The sequence below is a fragment of the Lycorma delicatula genome, chromosome 1, assembly GCF_047948215.1.
Source record: "Lycorma delicatula isolate Av1 chromosome 1, ASM4794821v1, whole genome shotgun sequence".
Classification (NCBI taxonomy): Eukaryota; Metazoa; Arthropoda; class Insecta; order Hemiptera; family Fulgoridae; genus Lycorma; species Lycorma delicatula.
Genome location: NC_134455.1, coordinates 113,849,664 through 113,866,912, shown reverse-complemented (window position 1 = coordinate 113,866,912; position 17,249 = coordinate 113,849,664). Strand labels below are relative to the sequence as shown.

The following is a 17,249-nucleotide window of genomic DNA, read 5'->3' as shown; positions in this document are numbered from 1 at the left end:
ACTTTTAATTATTACAATTAAAAGTAATTCAAGTTTTTTAAGTGGTTAATTAACTAGCATTGTGTAATATTTAAAACGACTATTGAGCTGTTTCACTGTTAAATATTATCTTTAAATTTTTTGACTTATTCTCATTAAAATGTATGCAAAAATCTAGGTGTAACAATGCTTATAAATGATTTTTTATGCCACAATGCCTTATTGTATCTTTATTCAGATGAGAGTACATCTGAATATAATTAAGTAATTTTCATTTGATATAAGCATCTGGTGACCTCTAACATTTATTTTGTGAAGAAAAATTATTAACTTTAAAGTCTTATTGGATTTGTGGATTTGAAGTTAATTTAAAAATTTATATGCCCAATGTTGAATATATTTCATAAAAAGTTGGCAATTTCAGCACTACTGATTCTACTTATAACAAAATTTGTCCAGTACAAGATATGTTTGTCATAGATACACTATCAATGTTTTGATAGAACACTAATTTAATTTTATGATGTCTCTTACATCTCTTAATAGTTTTAAAAATGTGCATCTTTGAGCATTAATATGGTTTTTTTAATGATTCATGCAGTTTTTTATAGAATTTCTCAAGGCTTTGGAAATTAAAAATCCTTTGTATGATTTTTTTTAGCTCTCCTCTACTTTTTCTGTTTAGCTGCCGAACTTCCGTAAGTTATTACTTCAGAGGATGAATGAGGATGATATGTATGAATTACTGAAATGTGTGATTAATTGAAACCCAACCACCAAAGAACACCAGTATCCGCGATCTAGTATTCAAATCCATATAAAAGTAATGTCTTTACAAAGATTTGAACCTTAGAACTCCTATGTACATACATTTTTTTTTTAATGAATGTCATTCAGATTACCCATTAATAAAATTCTAGGTGTATTAAATTCAGGAAACATGCAGGCAACCAAAAAATTCATGCATTCAACTAGATAGTTGATTGGAAATGTAGCATTAGCATGATTTTGCTGTAAGCAGCATTCTCACTCATCAGTTTCTGACAAGGCAACACAGTTAATAAGAACACATTCAGCAGTCTGAATAAAAAAACCTCTAAATACTCTTCATCGACAAATTTCACACACAGATTTTTAAAGAAGCAAAATTTTTTTGAAACAATTCAGGTTTTCTCAGAATTACTTGTTTTTTTTTTAGTTTTTTTAAATGTGTACTCCATTTTTGCCATTATTTGTTCATCTTTTTTTTTCCGACTATGATTCTGTTGTATACTGTAGTTTCTGAAATACTAGAAGTACCAATCAGTGTTGCACTTTTGTTGCAAATAATGGATTTTGTTTTATATATATGGCTAATATCTGTGGTGAAAGTTATCACTTTATATTTTTGCCGGTTTGGTGTGCTGATGGTAGTACTATATTTGTCTTAGTGAAGAAGTTTATGTATGATAAACCACTTCATTCCTTTATCTTAATCTAGTAAGTTTAGCAGATGTTTTTGTATTCTTGAGAATGCATAAACCATTATTAGGCATGTGTGAAGAAGTAGTACTCGTGTCAGGTCGTCTACAATTTTTACATATGTAGTAAAAAACAAACAAAAACTGATAACTTTTTACATCATTGCAAATCCTTACAAAATGTAACACACACACACACACACACACACACACACACACCACTTCATTTCATATGCATACTTCATTCTTCACTTCATATATATATATATTAAGATCAGCTTTTCCATTGCTTCTATTCAAATCACTCTCAACTAGATCAAACAGTTTTGTTTTTCTGCTTTGATAAAATAGCAACTTATGGCTCAACATTTTATTTATTTTTTATTTTTACAGTCATTATTTGTAGCACAATTGAGACAAATTTAGTGAAACACCTTCATGTAGGTTCTGAGTGAACTGCAAATTAGAATTCTGAAATGTCATTACATTTTTGGGGTGGAGAAAGGTGAATGGTATTATGTCAGTTTCTAGACAATTTTGATAAGTAATTACAATTGAAGCTTATATTTAACCTGATCAATGTAAAATTGTTGGAGTTTGCTACTCCTACTCTTGAAAATAAATGCTCCAGTCTTGTAAGTGTTTGTGGCCAGCATCAATTCCACCCGCAAGTCCCCCCGAGAGGCCATTTTGAAAGTTGGGATTATTCACAGCTGGGATTATTTTCTTGTGATGTGGTTTTATTGTTGGTGGAAGTATTTTACTTAGTAACCATCTGTGTTTTTTCATTGATCTTTCCTTATTTTGGGTCGTGTGGGTGTAAGTCAGATCCTGTTAGCTCTATGCTGAAAGTGCTAGAATTTGCAGAATCATTGTGTTCCATCCAGTCTCTGGATGGGTCTTGTGGTTTTGTTTGGAATGTTGTCCACTTTGCCAAATGGCTGAATTCTTGTCAAGTGTAGCAGCTAATCTTTAGCAAAAGGCATAGACAAATAGAAATATAACATCCCAAGACAGTATTCTTCTCCTTGAGTTGTTAGATTATGATCTGAAATTTCTAACATCTTAGCATCTTATAAAAACTAGTTTTGGCGTGACGTATGTACGTACGTATGTATCTCGCATAACTCAAAAATCATTTGCCATAGGATGTTGAAATTTGGTATTTAGGAATGTTGTAACATCTAGTTGTGCTCCTCCCCTTTTGGCTGCAACCTTTTGGTTGTAATTAACTGAACCAAAAGTGTCCAAAACAGCCCAAAATCCAGAAAAATTGGATTTTCTGGATCTACAGTAATAAGTACAGTAATTCTTAACTACAGTAATAAGTCCTCATTGAAAGCTTTTCCACAATATATCATAAGCGGTATTTATTTTCATTGGTTCCAGAGTTATAGCCAATTAAAATTTTAATTAATGAAATATTTGGATCTTACAAGGGGATGGCACATCAGTTCGAATCTGACTTCATCTCCTTTTATTTTTAATTTAAATGTATTGATTTATTAATAATTATTAACCTCTGATTGTAAAAAAAATTGTAAAATAAATAATATTTCAATAATAACAATAAAAAAGAAAAGAAAAAATAATAGACATTATTAATGAAATAAAATTTTATGTTCTTTTCATTTTGAAAAAAATATATATATAATTTAATAGGCATGCAAGGAAATCATGTGGTGTCCACATCAGATTTTGTTTATAAATAATTGTTGTAGATGATGTGTTAATAAAAAAACTTTATAAATACAAGGAGAATACCTATGCTTGTAGAATAGAATATGTAATTAGAAAGTCTTTTTGATGAAGTTTTAACTACATTTTGCTAATCTAACATGTACATTTTGTTAGTCCAAGTCTATGTTATACAGTACAATCAGTGTTAAAGAAATTTGATTAAGAAATTTCTTTAACACTGATTGTACTGTATAACATAGGACTAACATAATCAATTTGTGTTTATTTGCGTAATTGATTAGTTGTTAAGTTGAAATTTACAAAAATAGATCTGGGACCTATTTTTGTAAGCCCTGCTATTAACTTTGGAATGGGAAGGTTATATTTATGTCAATTTTTTTTTCATTTGAGCTGTAAGACATGTTTTAATTGATTCTTAGTGATCACACCAGTAACATGAGCATTCGTATGTAATTAAGAATACTTTTTAAACTCCATTAACTTCTTTCCCACAGAATCGTGTGCAGTAAAATTATTTATTCTGTGTTTATTATTAATTACCTGCCCAGTGGATTAGAATCAAACCTATTAATATTAAATACCAGCAAAATTATGAAATTTGTTTGACATGAAAAAAGGAACAGAAATGTGTGTGTTTTTGACATGAAAAAAGGAACAGAAATGTGTGTGTTTTCACATTACATTTTCTGTTATGAAAATTCTATTTCAGTCATTGATATTAGGCTGTCAGCATTGCATCTTATGTAAATCATTAAATTTTTTAATAAATAATCTTTACCTTATAATTTTGATTCCAATAACTATTTCAATATGTGAAATAACATTTCACCAATAGACTTACCAAGAATTATATCTTGCTAAAGATATCTATATGTTAGAATACCAAATATCATAATGTTGTCCGTACAAAGACAATTCAATTCAACAGGTTGGCTAAAGTAGCATTTTAAAAGGATTCTGTTACACTGATAATGTAATTTTAAGATTAGATAGCATTCAGAGCAAATGCAGTTAAGAATCAAATGTAACTGTTTTATTTTTAGTTGATGAGATTCCTTTTGATATTTAAAAATGTAATGTATATTTATGTTACAAAATGGAAAATATTTCTGAGTTTATAATTATTATGTATGGATGAATTGTCTCAACAATTATGTGATGATTGTAAGCCCCTTTCTCTGTTAGATACATAATAAATTAAATGTTTAATTTATGGGACTAGAATTTTAGTATTGTTTTTTATTTATTTAGATACTTTCTTTAAATAATAAGATTACTCTCCGAAACAGTTTATGGAGATACTGAATAACAGATTAACTTACATGTACAGATGGTTTTCATTTAATGAAAAAATCATGAATTGAGGTCAGCAGTCATGAATTTTTTGTTTGAATGTTGTCCAAATTGTAGCTGATTCTAAATTCTACACTACAGTTAAACATCAGTTATTCATTGTTCCATTGTTTTTCTGAATTCTTTCAACATATTTTGGAAATCAACTTATGAACTAATTATGGTATTTTCTACACTGGTCTATCATTTTTACTTTAAATAATATAAGCTCTTTATTTTATTGTAAATGCTCTTAAAAATTACATCAGTGTAAATAATCTTTAGAATTTATTTTAATATATAAGAATTTTATATTTATATTTAGAGAGAGAGATGAAGTTTTTAAAGTAAAATTTTATACAGCTCAGTGTTAGGGTACATTTATGGGCACAGTGGAGAAATAGTATGTATTTTTATTTAGACAGATTTAAAACATTATATCAGTATTAACCTTGTAGAATATATTAAATTACATACAGTAAATAGAACTGTTTACGTGCACAGATACTATTACTTCTTTATATAACTTATGCTACAAGTTAAGCTAATTTGAGAAGTGTTAGAAAAAAGATTTTTTTCTGACGGTCATTACATTTTTTGATAATTTTTTATTGTACATGGAGAAAGGTTATTAATTTAAAATAGCAATTATAATTAAATGTTGTATTCTTAATGAGTCTGTTGTTAAAAAAAAAATAATAGGTAGATCTGTAACGTCATGAGCCTAATATCATTAATAGGGTAAACAAAAATTTTTATACCTCGTTCATCACCTAATCATTCTACCGTATTCAAATTGCAGGCTTATGTATTAATTTCATTCATAAGTGCAACATTTTTCGTTGACCTTTGCTAATTCATTTCAAAATCTTTCTCAAAAAATTCTGAGCCTTTAAATTTATGATTAATTGATTTTACGCCTAGATTAAGAACAATTTTATGCCTAGATTGGACAAATTTCTGTTGTTATTTTCTTTTTACATGCAGGTGTGAGTTTCTATCTCAAAAGATAAAAGGCCATATACCTATTGTCGTAGTTTTTAAATTGATAAGTTCTGTTTCAATTTATGTTATTGTGGTTATAATTATGAGTTTTGATTTGTAAAATACATTTATATATATATATATATATATATACACACACACTCATGAGAATATATCTTGATAGTTACACATCTTCAGTAAAGATTATTCTACATTAATATTTTATGGTTTCCTGAAACTAAAGTTGTACCTGTTGCATCCTAGGTTGGTAATAAAACTGTCTTCGTTCTACGCTTACTGTCAAAAATTTTCAATCTGAATATATCTTTAATATTTTTGACAAGATGTATGCGAATTTATTATTGCTTATACCTTAGTAAGTAATGACTAGTAAATTTAATTGCATGAAAAACTAAATACTCACCCATTTCTTCAGTTTCATAACCATTTACACTGCTATTATTTTGTAATAATTTAGTTTTTAAAATGCATGTTTTTTTTTCTGACTTAATCATGTTTAATTTAGTTGCTAATACCTATTTTTTATGCGGCTCTTGAAGACATAAGTGTCAATTGTATGAGCATACAGGTCTCTCAGGAGTTATTTGCTAAACTTAAGGGACTCATTCAAGACATCAAAAAAAAATGTGCATGTGGAGAAATGTTCTATCTCACTTCATTTTCTTCCTGCCCACTATTTCATGTTTTTTTCATTAAAGTTTTATATTTTAAAAACAGATTGAGTTATTTTAATGAAATTTGGTGTATGTATGTCCAACAAAATATAAATAAGTTTGAAAAAAACATTACCTTTGAAACATTTTTGTGATATGTTAATCTCTTTTGATTATTGTACATTAGTTGTAAAATTATATAATTTCTTGCATTAACATTTATTTATAATACTACACAAATACAATTACATAGAAAATGGTATGTACTCTTTTTAGAATTATTACAAAACATTATTTAAAATAGTAGATGAAAATAATTATTGTAGATTACACATATAAGTGAACTCGTTAAAAAACAATTTTGTTCAGTATTGGTGTTTTTAGTGTATGGATTTTAAAAGATTTGCTAGTAGATTTTTAGTAATTATCATGTTCTGTACTCATCCTTTCTTTTTTTGTTACAGAGAAAAACGACAAAAAATAGAAGATATTAAAAAGAACATAAGAGATGCAATATTGGTATGTATTCTTTTCTGTATACTTTTTGTTTAATTATGTGTTAAGCTTGGTCATGTTTTTTCTTTCCCTTTATAATGTAACAAAGTATAGGCCTGGCTCAGTTGAAGGATTTTTTTAGAAATTGCATTTTGTTTTCACTGTCCTCTAACAGATGCATAATGAAGAGAATTTAACTTGCATTAGCAGCAAATATTTTCACTAAAAAAGGCCATTTTGTTTAAAAAAGAGGCCAGTAGTTTAAAAACCCATTGATTTTAAACTATTCTATTAATCGATCAGAATTTTTGTCAGAATTTTTAAGTAAGTTTTTTCCAAGAAAATTACAATGTTAAATTAAAATTATATTTTCTTTGATAACATGCCACTTCAGTAAAATATTAGTTTATGTCTGTTTTCTCAATTTCCTCATAGACTGCTTTTTGAGATTATTTAGTGATTGTAGTAATTTGAGTAATGTTTACTGTTTGTTTATGTTTAATGCTAAGTTTTGCTCATATTTTTAACGTCTGAAGCTGTTTTCGTTGTATTTAAAAAAATAAAATGGTAAATAAATAAAGCATGTTTCTCTTTAAATGCTTTAGGTTATTACTGTCACGTTAGAAATGGATGGTAGAATTATGATACTGTATTATAATTATCTGTTTAGAAAAAGAAGTTACTTTTTTATCTACTAAGTTAAAATTAAATTTTTCTGCTTTGTGTAATGCATTGTTCAGTATTGTCTGTATCAGTCTAAAAAATAGAGTATATACCCTGTTAATGAAAAAAAAAATTTTAATCTTACTAATTTAATGTTTAATCAGAGTAAATTTAGTGTGCAGCTACTTTGGATTTTGCATAGTTTGAAATGAAAAATAACAAATCATAGCGTTTTAAATTGTATTAGTAGTTCACAAAATCCTGAAATTATTCTTAACAGCTTTGTCAGTCTGTAATTTTTTCTGATTTTTTTGAAAGTCAACCTTTATATATTTTTTTGTGTCTATTGATTTTCATTAATATTATTTTTTCTTTTATTTGATATCACATCAGGAAATTTATACATAGATGGTACAAATATGGCTGTGCTCAAATAACCACCAAGATGAAATAAAAAAATTAAATCGTAGAAAAAAATCTGAAGTTTTTAGAATTTGTTTATATAGTTTGATTATCAATATTGCTGACAAAATTTATCTCTATTATCTGGAAATTAAGTATCCATCTGATCCTAGGGAATGACTGCTGTAAGAAGGTGCTTTGAAATCATGAGAGGGCTTTATGCATCCTCAGTACCTGTCATAATGTTGAGCAGTTTGTCATGAAGTTTTCTAAGAATGTAAACTAGTATAACAAGAAAACTTACTTGATTCCATATTTAATATTTCTCCTATTCCCACTATATGAAGAAAATTAAGATATATGTATATAATATGTGGGTAGTTCCAGTATTTTTTATTTTAGAACAGTTGAATGGTATCACGTATGCATATTTTATGAAGAATGTTGGAAATATTTTAATAATAATTTTAATCACGTATGCATATTTATGAAGAATGTTGGAAATATTTTAATAATAATTTTAATCTAATTCCCAGAATATTCCCAAAAATTAAGAATTTCAGAGATAGAAATTATGTATTTCATTCCTTTAAATTTAAGATTCTTTCATTTTCATAAAGTAATACAAGTTACTGATATGTTCCATTTCTTTCAGAAAGTTATAGCTTGGAATAAAACATTCTTCCACAATATTTCCTACTTCATTAAATGAATGAATCATTTCTTGTTAAAAACCGGTAAATATAAATCTTGCACTACAGTTTGCATCTCTAACAATGTTGGTGCAAGTAATTTTTGAAAATGATGAAGTGATAGTGATGAACTGGTGTAATATCGCATGTTAAATTTTCTTATTAGATTATATTTCCCAAAATGAGAAGGTAGGTTTGTTATCTAATTACCATCAAAGGCTATTCAGAATGCTTCAGTTCTGGTAGCAGTCTGTATCACTGTCTTCATTGACTGGAGAAGATATATGTTATGTTAGCAAAGAAGTATGCTGAACACCTTGAGGAAGAGTCATAATTTGGGCTTTTAAAATGGGAGTTCTTCAGCTAATGAAATTTTCATACAAGAGTTGGAAGAAAAAATAGAACAAAAAACTATTTGCCAAATAATTTTTGAAAAGAAAAACACTTAACCTCAAGACTGATTTAAAATTCAGAATTATTTATTACACCAATAAGTAGCATTAAAAATTTATGAAGAAACCACCTGTATGTAATGAGAATATTATATACAGATCATTCTGTTAGATGTGAGTCTCTTTGCTCCATGGTTATTGGTGTCAAGATTCAACATTTTATCATTAAAACACTGTGAAAATTATTAGGATATACTTTCAGTTACTAAGATGTGTGTGTATTTTTCTCATTTATCAATAAGAATACTGTTGTTTTTTTAATGTGCATTTTATGCACAGTATTATAGTAATTTATTATCCAGCATTTAAAATATTTTGGTCTTTATTTCCAAGAATACGTGTCATAAATTAAATGTACACGGGAACCCAAAATTCAGTCTCTTAAGACCGAATTACATCTAACTACTGAATACATGCAGTAGTAGCATCTAACATCTACCAGACTGCTGTTTTTTGGTAACAGAAGTTGCAACACTGTAAATTCTACTAAGCATTGGGATCTTTGTCTAAATTATTCACTGTTCCATCACACAGCCCCCTCACAGGTTGTTGAATTTTTTCAATGACTCCTTCTTTCAGTTGCCGTAGTGCTTGTTCATTTTGCTCTCTAGGCCACATTTCCTTTTTTTATATTTTTTCTGCATATAGTCAACTGTACTTTGGAAGGGATAAATCAGCTAACATTGTGATAAAGTTTCCCAAGAAACTTGTACCCAGCCATGAATATTGTTTTTTTAGTTAATTTCATTAATTACAAAACAATATTCATGTGTTCATGGAAATCAGTGTGAAAAATTTGTTGTCAGTATTACCAAGAAGACTAAAGAACTATTAAGATATTATTATAGTGAAAATCTTCAGCACAATGTAATCACCTAAGCAAGTTGTCAAAGTGTCTGGGGAATACTTAGTTAATCGATGGATTTCGTTTTTTTCTAATTATGCTCCAATATGCCCTCAGTGTAAGTAACCTGTAGAAATTATTGTTACTTGAGTTATCGAGTACTAACCTTCATTTAACTACACTTAATTGATCTGCAGAAATCTATAATAATTAGAAGTTAGAATTGATATTCCATTTCTCGTTTAACATTAAAGAATTCAATCTGTAAGGTTATTTCTTTATTGGGCTATTCCCTCAAAATTTTCAGTGAAATTTTTTGTTGATTCATTTCCATTGTATGTTTCTTGTCCCAAGGATTGGCAGTGGAATAATTATAGAGGATAAGTGAAAACATGTGTTTTTTATTATTTAATTTTGTATATAAAATTTATAGTTACACTTTCTTTATTTCTTGTAAAAAATTACTAGAAATTTATTACAGCCAGATTAATCAGGTAATAATAGTCTTCTTGTTTTTAATTACTTTTTACTGCATAAAAATATTTATGTATTTAAAATGTGTTTTAATTTTTAGATCAATGTTCACGAGGTATATTTATACATTAATTTACTTTTTTCCATTTTACTTTAAATAGTTTGTTTACTACCACTTTATATTCCCTTTTCAGTTTGTTTTCTCAATTAATATTTCTTTACAATAGGTATTTTTATGCTTATTTTTGTTTCTGGGTATCTAATTATTATTGCCTTACTGTTGTTTATTAATACCTTAAAATGATGTTGCAAGAATTGTCAGGCTTTTTCACCAACATTATATATATTTTTTATAACTATATAACTGACTTTTTTCAAGTTCTCTTAAATTGTAAAGTGATGTATTATTTTTTTCGTTTTTTTGAGGATCATAACCCTTTTAGCTGATTCCATATGAGATATATCTACGATTTTTGTTGTCTGAATATGATAGGCAGTTTGTGTTTGAAGAATATTCAGTGAATCAAAACAGCAACAATTAAAAATAATTGATTTGACAATATTGGTATTTTCTTATATGGTGTGTGATATCATCTTAGGATTGTTTTCTTTCCTTTTTAACTGACATTAGCCAATTGTATGGATTATTTGCCTTGCCCAGAGGAAAACTGCAACAAGCATTGTTCAGTTTTGGTTGTCTGTAAGAACTCAATTATTGAACATGACTCTGCTATTGACATTTTAAATTTAATTCACATGCTTTTATTTTCTGGGATTACATATATTTGTTTCTAAGAGGATCAACCAGGACTTGAAATTGAAGATTTTTCTCATAATTTATTTTAATTGTAATCTGCTTTATTTTAAACTGCCCGTGTTATTTTACATTAATTTCAGATTTTATTTCCCATTTTCAGTTTACAAAACCTTATTCATACAATAAGAGGTCTTGAACTATTACTTTGACGGGATTTTGACATATCTCTTTCCTTTACTAGATAGATCTTCCCATTTTCTATCACTTTATTTTTCTTTTTGTTCACACCCCCATTTCAAATTTACAATAACACTACTATCTACAAACTACAAGTTTTTCTCAAATTATTTTTACATTCCACATCCCGAAGTATCTGCTTTGTTTATTATAATTTTTGTTTTTCTTTACAGTTCCCCTGCACAACCCACTATTACCAACTTAATTAAATCTGGATATGTTAATAAATGGCCAATCAGTCTTATTCATAAAAGAATTTTGAATCTTTTAAAAAGAGAATAAGATTCCAAATTCTTTTATTTTTCTCATTCGTTTTAAATCCGCTAGCATATTAACAACCCATGAAAAGTATTGTAAAATTCTTCTATAACTTGACATTTCACAGGTCCTCCTGTTCCTTTATGGCTTTAGTATTTATTTATATCTGTGTTTTGATGTCATAATGAACTACGCTTAATATTCAATCTCATATAGTGAACCCAACCTGTATATTATATTGAGATCTTTTCTTTTTATTTTAAGTAGCTCTAACTGCTATAATCACTAACAATTTTAAAAGCGTACAATATGCATTTTATAATAGTATGATTTACAGGATCTGATCGATTAAACTTCACTATTGGCATTGGCATTTTACCTTAATTCACACCCTTCTAGTTGCTTACTCCTAGAGATGTTTCAGGTAGTGTTGAACTGTCGGGTTGTAAAGAGATTTTGTCTTAACCAGGGCTGAATTTCTTATCCCTAAAAAAAAAATGTTGGGTTATTTATATGTTGTAATTACACATTTTTACAGTACTGTCTTTTACATTTCAAGTGTAAAGGAAAAAATTATTGTACATTTCAAGGTCATTTGTATGTTTTGTATTTGTGTCACTTATAATAATAATATTTATATTTTTTCTGAATTCTTATGTACATAATAATAATAATGTATAAAAGTCAAATCATTTAACGATAACTTAATCATCTGGTTGTTAGCTTGTTTTTATGTCATATAAAATAAGAAAAAAGTTAGCACATTTTGTTTTGGCATTCATATAGTCTTTACATTTATCATAAATGATGTTTTTGATATTACTTCATTAATATGATTATTAATTTTTATGTTGCAGACGATAACAGGTGCGATGAGCACACTTACGCCGCCCATTCAACTGGAAAACCCTGAAAATCAACATCGTGTTGATTACATACAGGATGTAGCCTCCCAACATGATTTCGACTATCCCTCAGTAAGTAATCAATTTTATATGCATAAAGTTGTGAAACGTGTATGCAAAGTCATAAATAGTGTTTTAAACCTATAATAAGTACATTATGTTTATTGTTTATTTCTTTTTATGTTTATTGTAATTACAGTAATAAATTGAGTTAAATTGGGTTACAGTTTCAGATGTCAATTTAATTCATTCATGTACATCTCAAAGCGTCACTTTAGTTTTTATTTTGTAAGATGTCTATTCAAAAAATAAAAAAATAATTTTTGGCTTCTTTTTTTGTGATTTACTTTTGATCACTGGAGGTTTTATAACTACTGAATTTTACGTAATTTTCCTCAATATTTTTGAAAGTAATAAATCAGATTCCTGTTGTTTTAGTATTTTTAATTTGTTTTTAACTGTTTTTAGATGAGTATAAATATATTTTGAAGATAAATGTTTTTTTCATCCTGTTTGAGCAGTTGTATAGAGTAAGATAATGTGTATATTAGTTTTAATAGTATATTATTCTTATATTTATTGGGTAAAAAAGGAGTAATGTTGTTTATTTAATCTTTTGTTGTTCAGTTTTTTATTGTGATTAATTCAGTGGTGCTTTATATTACCACTCATTATAATAATATTTTATGCAGTGACATAATTTATGTTACAATAAAAAGATGCCATTTTTTCTTCTGTACGTAGTTTAGAGCAATACTTTTGATGATGCAGAATTAAGAATCATTTCTTTCTGTGTAATAATAATTGTAAAAGATAGGGTTATTTATAGAATATTATTGTTGAAGTTATTAATAAATGCTCATATATATTTATATTAATGTGGGAAAATCTCTGCATTATTTTTATTATTCATTTGATACGCCACACTGCACACAAGTAGCAAATACTCACACTAGAAGCATTTGTGTTCATATTTGTTGTATGTCTGTGTTCATGCACAGTTGCGATTATGTAGCATAATCGATAACCGAGAATTAAGGAAGTGTAATCATTGCAGACAAATCTAGATACGTACATGTCTTTCCTAGCTTTTGCTTTGCTTTGTCTTGTCTGTTCAATGTAGGCCTGTGTTGTTATGTCGGTCAGCTATTAAATCCATTGAATGCTAATGAACTGCTCGCTTGCTGTTTTACCTTATGTGTACTCAGCTTAACGTGTGCTCCTGGGATTCTTTGTTTTTATTAATTACTCAATTAAAATTCTGCACGGCATATAATATTTATTATATAACGGGACAGAATACTTTGCAGTTTATTGTTATTATATTCAAGCCATTGTTATTTATTTCTATTTATAGTTTCATACCGACATTATGATGTATATTTAACATTGTGTTGTCACTACTAATCAACATTTATACCGACTTGTCAACATGCCTCCTATTTATAATTAGAAAAGCGTATTATATTTATAGAATATCAAAAATATTCTAATTTTGTTTGCACTATAGTTTTTTATCTTGTTTTTAACTTTGCAGCATTTTATTTTTAAGCTGAAAGCTCCATGAAGTTGTTTGTAAAACTGATATGGAAATTATCTTTTTCTCTTATCGACTGTCTAAATCGAATCTTGAATTTGATTTATTATGTTTTGATAGTTAAAAATTTAGAGAAATAAATATCAAATTTCTTTAACTTTAATAGGTAGTTTGAATATTGTTTTTATTCCTTTTTTTACAATATTACATACTTCATGTAATCTTTAATTAAAATGTGATTGAAATTTTCATTAATTTTAGAGTTTTGTCTTTTTAGGAATTCTATGAGCATACAGAAATATTATGGAAAGATAGGGGAGTCCAAGCATGCTTTGAAAGATCAAATGAGTATCAACTTATAGACTGCGCCAAATAGTGAGTAAAACTAAAATTCACACACAGTATTATATTTTATTATATATATATATATATATATATATATATATATATGCATTTTTAAGAATGTGGTCTGTTATTAGAAAAAACGTTTTACTTGATTAGTTACAGAATTATTGGTTTAAACATTCACTTTAATTATAATACTTCTGAATTGGCAATATACCTATTGATTTTAATTGTGTAACTTAAATACCTGTATATTATTTTTATTCTAACTGATCATTTAATGTTATTTTGCCTGTATAACATTTTGTAAAAAAAAATCATGTTAAGCACAGTGAACTCATATGAATCGATTATAGTATAGTAGCTATAAACAGAATCGTGGCAGTACTTATTAATAGGAGTATGCACACTTCTCTAACATGTAATGTAGTCATAAACTTATTGGGAACCATCCAACTGCTTTATGACTACAACATAATTCAACTATTGTCAGCTGGCGCCTAGACTAGTATCTTTTAAGTACACACTTCTGACAACTGAATTGTCATGGTCGATATCATTCTTGCTTTGTTTTATATGTATAGGTAAAATATGAAACTTCTGCAGCTCGTTTTTTAAATCTTGTTACAATGTCATGAGAATTTTTTAGTAAAAGGTTAATAAATTGGGGGGGAAAATTTTTTTAAATTACAAATACAACTTTTAGTGCTTGTTATGAATTGGCGATTGTATATTTTATTGATATTAAAAATATCTATTGATGAGTAATTTTCTTTTTTTGTTTTTATTTCTGGTGAATAATAATTTTAATTTGATTATCCTGTTGTGATGATGAATTTTTTTTATAAAACTTTAAAAAAAAAGGTTATACTCCTTGATCGGTTATGTGTGGCATTCAGTTGTAGGATTATTCCATCTAATTTACTGCATCTCTGTACATATATCCAATTTTTTTTACAGTGATTCTTATATGGTTATATAAATAAATTTTTTTATTTTATGTTGCAAAATATTATTGTAACTTAGTCTTAAAGGATAAGATTTGTAATCTTTTGATTACAATTTTTTATTTTTCTCTTCTTTTCAATGGTTTTTTACTCTATTCTTTCTTATTATTGCACTGTAAATTTCACAATTTGTTCTTATATTAAAATCAAGTTGCAAAAAAAAAATAACTGTCTCATAATGTTAAAACTTACAATAGTCATTCTGCAATAATAAAAATATGTTAATGCGGGTAAGATAATCCATTCTTTGTATTAGAAACCACTTAGCAGCCTTTACACTATCATGATAACCTGGTATTATCTATCTCACTTTTTCTATGTCATCTGAACATTAATAGCCCATTATGCTACCCATTAATAACCCAATACTGCTGCAGTATTCATTCTGAAATTTATTCTGCTAATGATAGCGGCTGGCCAAGTTTAATTTTAATGGGCACATCTACACACTGATTGTCTTTGACTTACACATGTATGGTTCAGATGTCAGATGAATATCACTTGTATTATGTCAGATGACACACAATATTTAATCAATTACAACCACCTTAATAATTTTTGATTCTAAAGTGTATATTTGAATTATATTCTGTTTATTTGTTGTACAGTTGTTTGTGTTTTAATTAAGTTGGTCCTAACCTTTATTAACTGGTTTTCTGACCGATAGAAAATTGGAACCGAATTACTCAATCTAGCAATTAAATTTTTTTCTTTTCTAATCTAGCATCAAATGAACAATCTTCGACTGTATATTTTGATATGATATGCTAATTATTTATTGTGTATTTGTATAATATATACAATTATTTTTTAAATCTTTTGTGAAAAATTGTAAACCCTTGTTTAAAAATTGTAGACCCACCTCATTTTCCACTTTGATTATCCTTAATTTTTTTTTTAATTCATACTATTTCTTTTTGCTGTCAGTAGTAACAGTTCATCCTAATGTAATAATCTAAGAAAGTAAATGGTTGAATTAGATTTTTTTTAGATGTTTGCTTTATAATGAAACCTATCATCATATTAAAAATCATACTTTATTTTTGTTTGCACATTAATATGGAAAGTTTATTTAGAAAAAAAAGATTTTATACACACGCGCACTCGCGTGCGTGTGCAATAGTATGATACTATTAATTAATCATAAGATGTAATTGATTAATATACTTCCCCCCTCCCCACAGAATTAATTATTAATTTCTGTAACATCATTAAGTTAATTGTAGACAATCTTCTGATTACTGTTGTAGATCTCACCTTCCCATTCATGTTCCCCTTCCTTCTTAATTATCTTTTGAATATATGCAGTTATTTTTTGATAACGTTTATTGTTTTTAAATGCAAGTGTGATAATATAAATTAAAAAAGAAGTTTAAGGAAAATTGTTAATTTAAGTTTTACATTCCGTATTCAATGATTAAAGTTTTTTCATAAGCCGATTCTTATAAATCAATAATTACATTTTTGAAAATTTATCGTTTTCAGATATAAATTTTTATAAGTATTGAATTATATTAAGAAAAAAAAAATTAAATAAATAAACTCTAATTGAGATTGTAAACACTGGGATTCATATTTTCTTGTATTACAGTGTAGAATATATAAATAGGTGCATGTTTATTTATATCGACTGATGTGGTAGTATTTAATTTAATACAGGCAACATATGTAAAGAATTCCAGCATTAACTTGTTGCTGTAAGTTGCACACAAGTATGTTTGTATTTAATGTATGTGTGGGGGGTTGTCCAATCTAACCTGGCATTATTTCAAAATGTTTGGTGTGGAAGTCTTGATGTTATTATTGGTTAATTTCATTTCTAAAATAAACTTAACTCCCTTGAATCACTGCGTTAGATAGATATATTTGTAAAACACCAACTATCATAGGCTGTGTAAATCCCCCCCCCCCCTGTTTTCTCACACGCTCTCTCTCCCTAGTTCTTTTAACTTGCATTTTGATTTGGTTTGCTATTACTATTTGTTTATGCTCAATATAGTGATTTGCAGTAATAACTTTGCTTATTGAAGTGATAAACTATTTAGATCAAA

General features: G+C 27.4%; 1 protein-coding gene across 2 annotated transcripts in view; it reads left to right on the top strand.

Annotated features, from left to right (window-relative positions):
- Positions 1–17,249, top strand: part of Galphas (G protein alpha s subunit) — a 187,972-nt gene that overhangs the window by 76,869 nt on the left and 93,854 nt on the right. For both annotated transcript variants that reach the window (XM_075359410.1, XM_075359419.1), the window contains exons 3-5: positions 6,595–6,649; positions 12,262–12,381; positions 14,124–14,221. In XM_075359410.1, the coding sequence (XP_075215525.1) occupies positions 6,595–6,649; positions 12,262–12,381; positions 14,124–14,221 (273 nt within the window). The remainder of the gene's footprint in view (positions 1–6,594; positions 6,650–12,261; positions 12,382–14,123; positions 14,222–17,249) is intronic.